At 47.0% G+C, this 10,653-nt stretch overlaps 1 protein-coding gene across 1 annotated transcript; it reads left to right on the top strand.

Moving 5' to 3' along the window:
• Nucleotides 1-1,194: 1,194 nt before the first annotated feature.
• LOC136542982 (GDSL esterase/lipase At1g28600-like) lies at nucleotides 1,195-2,802 on the top strand. Its single transcript, XM_066535578.1, has 5 exons — nucleotides 1,195-1,477; nucleotides 1,585-1,800; nucleotides 1,910-2,061; nucleotides 2,173-2,467; nucleotides 2,561-2,802. The coding sequence occupies exons 1-5, from the start codon at nucleotides 1,195-1,197 to the stop codon at nucleotides 2,800-2,802; spliced, it is 1,188 nt and encodes a 395-aa protein (XP_066391675.1).
• Nucleotides 2,803-10,653: the final 7,851 nt, after the last annotated feature.

Raw genomic sequence — 10,653 nt, 5'->3', positions numbered from 1 at the left:
CCGTTTAATTTCCGTTTACCCCCTAAACAAAATAGTTTACCACCGTTTACCGTTTACTGACCGTTTAATCCGTTTAGGCGAACACTAGTAGTCTATGAGCTCAGTGATAGCGAGACACATATAGTGATTTCATTAATCTCGAGATTTTTCGGTCTAGCTCAGTCTCTCGGAGGTACTCATAGGGGTAGGATGTGTGCGTACGTTTATAGGGGAATGACCACAACTATCAAGCAGGATCTTTAAAAATAAGGGGTGGGAAGGAGATTTGAGGGGCTTATCATTTTTTAAGTTTTAGTAGGGATTTTGTTGGAGCTTGTTTTTTTTCTCTGGTCTTTAAATTTGGTTTTGAGAACTCAAATATGCTTGAGTTGCTTTTAGGTGCCCACAAAATAACTGAATAGGCAGTGGACAACCCCTTTTATTTTTTCACTGTAGAAACTGCTAAAAGTGAAAGTATCACAATTCGCAAAAGCATTCAGCAGCAGTTTTTACGTACCCCTCCAGTTTTAGTTTTTTGTTTTGCCCTTCCTTTTCTTTTTCTTGTTTTGTGAACCTGTTCCTTTAATTAAGCGCTTGTGCTGCTCCAGTTTTCTTCAAAAAAAAAAAAACGTAACACATGATGTGCTGGGTCAAGTGGCAGAACATATCTCTTGAGTCTTGGCTCTTGACCACGCATCCACTTCTCGCCGGGGTGGCGGGTGGAAGTATATGCTTGTACTGCTAGCCAGCCACCTTCGCTCACCACGTACGTCAGCGTCCCAAATCCAGTCGCATGCCAGCGCATGCCCCTGAGTCCCTGACCCTGGTGTCACTTTCATAAGCTGGCATGGACATCTGCCACGACTTGTCTGTGCCCACTGCACGGTGACAAAAAGTCAAAAACGGTCTCAGGTTTTTTATGCTAGAAAATATAGAGAGAAGAGATATCCATCCTTTTATGAATGCTCAATAAGCAAGAGAGTGCATATATATATACACGGAGTAGTAAATTAAACCTAATGAATCCTGACACGTCCCAACTGAGGTCATGCATAGTCAAACGGCAATGGCTCCGTCTTCGTCCTCATGGTCGGCGGCACTATAAATAGCCTTGTCACACATACTCACATGCATGCCTCCATCTAACGGCTCCGACCCATCCAGAGCTCGCCTGTCACCACCACCACGGGTAGCCGCACTACACTAAAATCAGCAATGGCGCCGCCGCCGCTGTCACGTATCCTCGTGATACTCTTAGCGCTTCTCGTATCCGCCGGCGCCGGGGCAGACAGCAGCACCGACGACGACGGTGGCCACCGAAGCCACCAAACGCGCCACGCCCGCATCTTCAGCTTCGGCGACTCGCTCACCGACACGGGGAACGCGCTACGCATCCTCGGCGACCGGGCGATCATCAGCCGGCCGCCGTACGGCGAGACCTTCTTCGGCCGCCCTAGCGGCCGCGCGTCGGACGGCCGGATCATGATCGACTTCATCGGTGAGCACCATGGCATTATTGCTTGGCATTTCATCTATCGGTCCGACGAACGACGGCTGTTGGTTGATGATGGCATCGTCCGTCCATGCTGACGGCTGACCATGCAGCTGAGGCGATGGGGGTACCGCAGCCGACACCGTACCTCCTCGCCGGGAAGACGGCGGCGGACTTCCGGCGCGGAGTGAACTTCGCGGTGGGTGGAGGGACGGCGCTCGACCCCGGCTTCTTCGAGGGCAGAGGCCTCAAGATCTTCGTGCCGGTCTCTCTCAGGAACCAGACCGCCTGGTTCAAGAATGCTTTGCAGCTTCTCGGCTCGGTTCACGGTAACTCGCCGTGTCTCATACTGCTAGCTAGAGTTTCCATGTATAGACATGCATGAAACGCTCGAGAAGCCAACTTAGCCTATTACCCTCTTGTTATATATGCCCTCAGAGCAGAGGAACGTCACGGCGACCTCCCTCTTCGTCGTCGGAGAGATCGGGGTCAACGACTACCTCATCGGACTCCTCGGAAACCGCACCCTTAGCGAGCTGAAAACCGTCTTCCTCCCGCGGATCATCAGTGCCATACGCTCCGCCGTGACGGTGAGTCGTCGTCTCCCTCCTACTCTCCTTCCAGTTCCAGATGCTATACGCAACACAATAGTCTGTCAGTTCGTCACACGCCTGCATATACTTGCGTGGTCACACATTCAGGACGTGATCGCCGCCGGAGCATGCACGGTGGTGGTCCCCGGGGCCATACCTCTCGGCTGCGAGCCGGAGCTGCTGACACTCTACCAGGGACGCGTCGGCGCCGGAGGCTACGACCCGGAGTCCGGTTGCATCACCTCTCTGAACGACTTCGCCGAGCTGCACAACCGCGAGCTGCGCCGCATGCTCGGGGACCTCCGCCGCGCCCACTTCGGGTCCGGGACGACGACGACGTCCATCGTCTACGCCGACCTCTACCGCGCCGTCACCGACATCATCGTGTCGCCCGGCAGATACGGTACGTGCGCGCCCGTTCGTGGTGGATGATCGAACTAACCCCTGCGTTGTGTTGACCTCTTCCGGTGTCCTGGCGCGCCGTGCATTGTTTCAGGTTTCAGGGACAGGCCGCTGGTCGTGTGCTGCGGCCGCGGTGGCGGCGCCTACAACTTCGACATGGCAGCGAACTGCGGCGCGCCGGGGACGAAGGCGTGCGCCGACCCGTCGGCGTACGTCTCCTGGGACGGGGTGCACTTCACGGAGGCCGCCAACAGGCGCATCGCCTGCTCCGTGCTCGGGAGGCTGCGACTCACGACGCAGGCTGGGCGCTGTAGGATCGGGTGCGACCGCGACTAGCTGGTGTGGTGTCAACAAATAAACCAGCTTTTTTAATCGCATAAATGAATTGTTAATTACTGGGGAGTATAGTTTTTTATTAAGGTCATGTTCAATCGAAATATATAGGCCTTGTAACAAATAATCATATGGATGGACGGCATTATTCACTGTTATTCGTTGTTTCATACATGAATAAATGGATTGTTAGCTAATAAGGTCTTGTCGAAATAAAATATACCTTTGTAGAGTAATTGTTTGGATCCTTGAGCAAAGTTCATCTTGGAGCCTCTCCTGGTAAGGAAAATCTTTGTTAACTCAGGTGAGCCACAATTTTGCTCACTCAACATGGTAAGGTAAGGTTTACTCTAACTAGTAAGGAAATCACTGCCCCAGATCTAGACATCACTGCCGGTTTAAAAACCCACTTTACTGCTGGATTTTAAACCGACAGTGGCATATCGGCAGTGATGGGGGTTGACATCACCGCCGGTCCTTAAAAACCGACACTGATCTACGGGAAATAGTGTCGGTTCCTGGCTCCACCCGGCAGTGTCCAGTTGAACAACACTGTCGTTTTGTAGTGCCAACCGACAGTGACGGTTGCTTCAAGAGTGTCGGTTCTTGGCTCAAGCCAGCAGTGTTGAGCAAGCCTACACTGTCGGTTCATGGATCAAACCGACAGTGTTGTAATAAATATCAGTGTCGGTTCATGGATCAAACCGGCAGTGTTCTCGTAACTATCAGTGTCGGTTCATGGTTCAAGCCAGCAGTATTGAGCAAGCCAACACTGTCGGTTCATGGTTCAAACCGGCAGTGTTGTAGTAAATATCAGTGTCGGTTCATGGATCAAACCGGCAGTGTTCTCGTAACTATCAGTGTCGGTTCATGGTTCAAGCCGGCAGTGTTGAGCAAGCCAACACTGTCAGTTCATGGTTCAAACCGGCAGTGTTGTAGTAAATATCAGTGTCGGTTCATGAATCAAACCGGCAGTGTTCTCGTAACTATCAGTGTCGGTTCATGGTTCAAGCCGACTGTGTTGAGCAAGCCAACACTGTCAGTTTCCTTCTAACCGGCAGTGATGGTTACGACAACACTGCCGGTTTGTTGCTAACCAGCGGTGATGGCCTGTTCGTATTTTATTGTTTTATAATTTATTTTAATTTATATTTTTTCGTGGAATCGGGTTTCGCTTTATATACGCTACGTAGACGACAGGTCCATCAATATTAAACATTACAAATGTTACGATTACAATTCAAATGTTCTTATCCACATCTCACATCTCGATCCCTCAAAATAAAAAAGAAATATTCTTGGACTTCACACATACTTCTCGGACTTCCTACAATAATCTGGCGAGCCGCTCTGGGCCATACTGGTCCTTGTACCTCACGAATTGTGCAATGGAAAATACTCCATCTTTTTCCAATTCCTCAGCTAAGATGAATTTTGCCAGCTCCAATTGTAGTGCGACGATCTCCATGTCTAGCAGCCTTCCGTGCTTAAATTTCTTACGTTGTCGTTCAAAAAAGATGATATCCAAAGAGGAACAGTAAAATATTTTGTTGAATTATTAACAAACATAAATGAAATGGAGATTATACACACCAACTTATCGGCTTCTTCCGATTTCCCGCCGATGTAGCGAAGCATTGCCCATATTACATAAAACCCGCATTCATTGTTTCCCGCCGGCTGTGATAGGTACTTCCCCTCCATTTCGACAACCTTGAATGGGACCGGCGTCCCACCGATATGTCTTCTTCGGACACTGAGCAACATTAAAAGGAGAAACATTAGAAAGCGATATGTGTGATTAGAAAATAATAGTTATTAGGATCGCTTACTAATTCAGCACTGCCACCAGTGCATCCAGATGATGAAATGGTTTTTTCTTCGAGTCCCACACCTCGATCAGATTTTTGGCAAGATTGACACAAATGAAGACGAAATGGTTGCTGCAATCACAGAATCCTAATTATCGAATAATCTTAACGAAAAAAGAAGCATAAAATTAGAAGCCAAAAACACATACTCGCAGTTGCAGACTAGAAGTATGTGGGTTTTCTTCTTCATCGTGAATTCGTCAAAAACAACAATCAATCTCTGTTTCAGGTCTTACACGTCACATCCATAGAGGCCTAGACATGTCCTCTCATTGACTTGCAAGGGGTCCAAGAAGCCTATGTAATCCCATTTGGTTTTTACAATGCAAAATTTTGATATACACCCACATAAAATCATGGGAAGTGCTCAAAAGTTAACAATTTGTCTCGAGAAAGTAGTTAATTGTAATATCGCGCGTGTAGGGTACTTACATAGTCCACAGCGTCAACATTTGAACATCGAGATCGCATTTCTGGTATAGCTGGAACAAGCACTCCCACTCGACATCGAACTTCTCTTCTTCGGGATAATGGAAAACATGTGGCAAATGGATAATAACCTCAAAACCAAAGCCGTCTATCTCTGTTGCTTGAGCCATGTAATATTCATGCAACTGGCGCATATATGTTGTCAGATTTTTATACTCGTCATCGGGAACCAAAAGATTGCCCCTTTCATACTTCATTGCTGGTGTTCCCGTCCCGTGTACATCATAATAGATGTTCGCGGCCTCTTCCATGGTTAATCCTGGGTTGTCTTTGACGTACTTCTGTATGTTCCTTAAATCTTTATTGTGTATTTCTTCGTCTCTTGTTGTAGCGTATTTATTCTGTGTTTGCCTTTTAAATTCAGACTTCAACATATACGAAGGCAGTGAGGCATAGAGATTGAAGAAACTAACACAATCTTCCTTCAAGATGTGTGCTGTAAATTTTTCTTTCATCAAGGTGTTAACGCTGCCACTGAATGGCCTTTTTCTTTTCTGTTGGTCCACTTTGGGAGCATTAGCGACCGAATCCAAGGACCTTTTCTGCGACTGCGAGGATGTCCTTGATCTTGTTTTGGGCTGAGGTGGAGGAGGATGATGACGACGAGAATTCTATTTTCCTAGCGCTGATGAAGATGGAGGAGGAGGGGGAGGAGGAGGAGGAGTCTCTTTTCTCGGGGCTGATGAAGATGGAGTCGGATGAGGAGGAATAGAAGGAGACCTCTATCTTCTCGGGGGTGATGGCTCCGGATGAGGAGGGGAGTGATCTCTGTTGGGAGATGGTGAGTGATCATCAGGGGTGGGCGAAGACTCATAGTCATCCTCATCATCAGAGGACAATTGATGGTCAAGCTTAATGAAGCGCTTGCGCCAGGCCACTTGAGAGCCCTTGTTTTGACCAAGTTTAGGCCTGTCTTCCGCTACGGGATACTCAATGGGTATCTTGTTAAACTTCTTATCAAGTATTCTATCAATGGTGACACGAGCGTACCCTAGTGGAATTGGGCGGCCATTAATTGTCCCATCTCCCACAGGCCAGGCCTGGCTGAGCGTCACCTTGTCCTTTGTCCATTCCTGACGGATGTACAACCTAACATTGACGGGTTCAGTGATGTCGTCCATCGGATGAGGCAGATTCACCTCTTCTTCGTCGAGCGGGGTCGATCCGCAGCTGCTGCGACCCCTAAACTGTGGGATAAAGGCACTAGGAGTAGGGTTTTGTGGTACTACTGACCCCTTGGACAGCAAAATTTGCTCGACTCGCGCTTCAACGGTCGCCTCAATCCGTGCTTCCATTCTGTCTTCCATCTCTTTTAGTCTCCTCAAATACTCTGCCTCATATTCCGCTCTACCCCTCGAGCGGCTCTGGTAAGTGTTAGATTCTTGGGGGAATGCTAGTTTCTAAGGAACAACACCGGTTCCTCTAGTGCGACCAGGGTGCTCTTTGGTTCCGAGTGCTTGGGTGAGCACGTCTTTCTCCCTATTAGAAGTGCAAGTCCCTTGCCTCACCTCCTCAGTTACCTGGGAGATCCTCTGGATGAGTTCGCTCATGGGTTGATTTGAGGAGCTAAAGCTCCCGTCCTTGATGTGCCGTACATTTCTCCCCATATAGTATAATACCGATCTAGGCTCCCAATTGGTGGTCTCAACCTGAACACCTTCCTCAGCAAGGCGATCCATCTTTTGAAGTTCTGCTTCAAATTCTGGCATCTTTTTGGCGTAGCCACGAGAGCCGAGATGATGAGGATTCATCGCTTTCTGTGAATTCTCCTTATTCTTCCTGCTCAGTTCTAATTACTCCTCGGATAACCTATATTCCTTGAAATCCTGCCAGAAGTCCTTCTACTTGCTAAACTGACCACCATCAAAATTTGGCTCTTTATTTTAGAGGACAAAATTCTTGTACAATGTCCCCTTGAAATTCTTGAAGCATGTCCCCATGATTTCTTTTGCTTTTTTCTTGACTAACTCCCTGTCATACTCGGCTGGGAAAGTGAAATACTCTGGGATCTTGACATCCCATATGTAATCCTTCTCGCTTTCGGGAACCCTCCACCGGTCATCATCTTTCCCAATCCACTTCTTGTACTTAATCGGGATGAAGTCCCTAACAAGTAACCTGAGGATAGTCTTGTATTTGGTCAAAGCTATAGGTGGTGAGAGTGGATCCCTGAATTCATCGAACTCAGTAATGTGCCAGTGTGCATTCCTACCAATAGGAATCTTTGACACGCCTTGCTTGGATCTGGCCTTCCTGCTACCCTAACCCTCTTGCTCCTCGGCCGGCGGAGGCTCCTGCTAGAGACACTAAGTAAGCTATGACCCTCTCAATTGATTAGCGTGTGTGGCTACATAGTGACATGATACCAAAGTTACCTGTCCATCTTGGTCATTTTGACCCAGATCGAGCAGGCCGGACGGGGTCCATGGCTGCTCGTTCTCACCGACCTAATTGACACCATCACCGTGTGTCGGATCATGCGGCTCTCCCGTCCCAACGATATCATCCGCTTCTTGTTGTCGATCAGTTCTTCGGCGACGGGGTAACAGGCGACGATGAGTCATGGCTGTGACACGATCGTGGTTAGTTTTAGCCGCAGACAACTACTAATAGCATATGTTCATATATATATATATATAATATGTTTAATGCAAAGTCTAATAATAAGTCCACATACAACAAAGTCAAATAATAGCATATGTTCACCTAGAACAAATTCATTGTTTGATTGACCACATACAACAAAGTCCACCTACTCTTCTACAAAACTAAGCCTACATCAACTTTCAAATAAGAAAAGCGATGACCATATCCATAAATAAAAGCATGACATCTTTCCAAGACCAAGGAGCAATTCTCCTAATCTTCACATCTCCGATGGGTGGCTTCTCTTCGATCTCCAGTGCCAACGGATGGCCATGGTTTGCATTCATTGGACCATAGTAGGCCAGTTGCCCATGGTTTGCAAGGTAGGACAGATGACTATAGTAGGCCCTAAAAGCTTCAGCTTCTGTGTTGTATTTTTTGTGCAAATTACTAGGGTAGTGATTGACTTGAGCATAGCAATCTTCCCAAGTTCGATAAATCCCAGACATGTGACCAACATGCACTACATACCATGCTATGGTTGCCTATACATTTAAGTAAATTAGGTTGTCATTCAAACATGATGTATTCTTATACAATTTAATATATTTACGAATAACACACGACCATTGCATAGATAGGAGTGTTTGGAAAATAGCTATTCACGTGCCTTAGTAATAGTTGTTAGATGTAGGAAAGATATAAAGAATATTTTTTATTTGTTAAAAACCAAATGATGATTTAGAGAGCCAGTTTAAGACTTTTGGATATACTCCTAGAGATGTCTAAGATTCTTCAGCCTCACTATAAATGCCCCAACCATCGGCACGAGGTTCTTTCACAAGTATCAGTGCAGGTAAGCATCTTTCCAAATTAGTGATACTTTGATCTGAAACTTACATGGTTGGTAGGGGCAAATATGCATCACATACTATCCCAGGAAAGTGACATGCAAAAACTCATAATAAGATAGGATTGTTGGAAAATATTCTCAGTTTAATGCACAAGGCTACATAACTATGTATTACTTGTAATCTTGCATAAGTTAATAATTATGCATCTTTATGCTGATAGCATGGAGAATTCCATGACAAGTTTGGACATATATTAGTTCTATAGGTCTAAAGTATATATACTCCATCCTCACATCCAAAAACATTGAGCATCGGTGGCACAGTTCTAAAAACATTGAGTACCTGCCTGATGAGAGCGTGTTGCAATTGCAAGCTACGAGGTGAGGCCAGCCTTTGGTTTCACATATGTATCCGGCCAAGCTCCAATGATGCACAAGATGGTTTCACAGAGAAAACGTAAGTTTGTTTCACAGAGAAAATGCAAGTACTCTGAAAACAAACAACCATTAACGTTCAGAGAGCAATTTCTGTCAAGTATTACGAGTCCCTGCTATGTTTATCCTGGTAACCAAAAATAAAATTACGCTTTTGTTCTTATTAGTATACTGATGAATAGAGCTGAGCAACGTGCTACTAAGTAACAATGTACAACTTACTTGCAATGCATCCAGAAACACAAAGAAATAGATAGCACACACTGTGTGGCAAACCTAGGTTCCAGCATTCACAGCTGCATGATCAAACTGTATGACAACACACACTACATGATCAAACTGATTCAAGTAAGTAGCTGTGGGACATTTCATCAGACACGTAGCGGGCAGTGATCCACGCACTCACCGTGGGGGGGGGGGAAGCAGCTGTCTGCGTGCTCCTGAAGGCCTCGGCGGTGGGACGGACGACGTGGTGCTTCGGACGGTGCGGTGCTCCGACTTGGCACGGACGGCGCGGTATTCCAGCTTGTGGTGGTGGACGGCGTGGAGCGGTGCTCTGGCGTGGGGAGGTGCTCCGGCGTGGGCGCTACTCCGATGTGGGGCGGTGCTCTGGCGTGGGGTGATGCTCCGGCATGGGGCGGTGCTCCGGCACGGGGTGGTGCTCCGACGGCGCAGGGGGAGGGGTTGGCGCACGGTTGAAATGAATTGGGATAATTTCAACCCGCGCCACTTTTATAGCAGTAGCTCATCACTACCGGTTCTGCTTGTAAACCGATAGTGGTGGGGCACATCACTGCCGGGTCACTCCCCAAACTGGTAGTGATGTGTTATAGCAGTTAGGTGTTAAGTCAGGTGTTAAGTAGGATAAGTTTTCATTTTCTTTCGAACTCCTCCTACTGGCGCAACGGTTAAGACCCCTCAACTTAGCCCCCGAGACCTATGTTTGAGTCCTAGGCGGCCCAAATTTTTTTGTTCTATTTTATAAATTATTAATTTATTTCAGGAAATAGCTCATCACTGCCGGTTTTGCTTGCAAAACGACAGTGATGGTCTACACACTGTCGGGTCATTCCCCAAACCGACAGTGATGTTGTGTAGCAGTTAGGTTTAACTTAGGTGTTAAGTAGGATAAGTTTCCGTTTTCTTTCAAACTCCTCCTGCTGGCGCAACGGTTAAGACCCCTCAACTTAGCCCCCGAGACCCGTGTTCGAGTCCCAGGCAGCCCAATTTTTTTGTTTAATTTTATAATTTATTAAGCGGTCTAAAGGTCAAAAAGATAAAATATATGTGTTGCATCCCTGAATCGAACCGAAGCCTACAAGTTCTAGAGCAGTGGACAAACCATTGAGCTATCACCTGATTTTGAAAAGTTTGAAGGAATTTATTCCTTTAAGTGATTATCTGTCCTGCTTTGCGTGTAGGCCCTTCAACTCCCTGTCCATGTTGGTCGTGCGGTTCCCATATGAAGAGCCGCTGTTTTAATTACCCGGTCCATGAAGCGTGGTTCCCATGAAGAGCCCTTTAGTTCCCCATGAAGAGACACCGCATTTACCCGTCCATCGACTACTCGCGTCGGTTCCCAAACACAGGCGCGCTCTGTCTTCCCAACGCAGGCGCAAT

The sequence above is a fragment of the Miscanthus floridulus genome, chromosome 3, assembly GCF_019320115.1.
Source record: "Miscanthus floridulus cultivar M001 chromosome 3, ASM1932011v1, whole genome shotgun sequence".
Lineage (NCBI taxonomy): Eukaryota > Viridiplantae > Streptophyta > Magnoliopsida > Poales > Poaceae > Miscanthus > Miscanthus floridulus.
Note: the sequence above shows the minus strand (reverse complement) of the source record. Positions and strands in the feature narration are given on the sequence as shown.

Bases quoted from the DNA above. Each gene is read 5' to 3' on its own strand.
- LOC136542982 (XM_066535578.1), top strand. From the start codon at position 1,195: ATGGCGCCGCCGCCGCTGTCACGTATCCTCGTGATACTCTTAGCGCTT. The intron at 1,801-1,909 runs GTAACTCGCCGT...ATATGCCCTCAG, and splicing joins GCTTCTCGGCTCGGTTCACG to AGCAGAGGAACGTCACGGCG. The intron at 2,468-2,560 runs GTACGTGCGCGC...GCATTGTTTCAG, and splicing joins CGTGTCGCCCGGCAGATACG to GTTTCAGGGACAGGCCGCTG.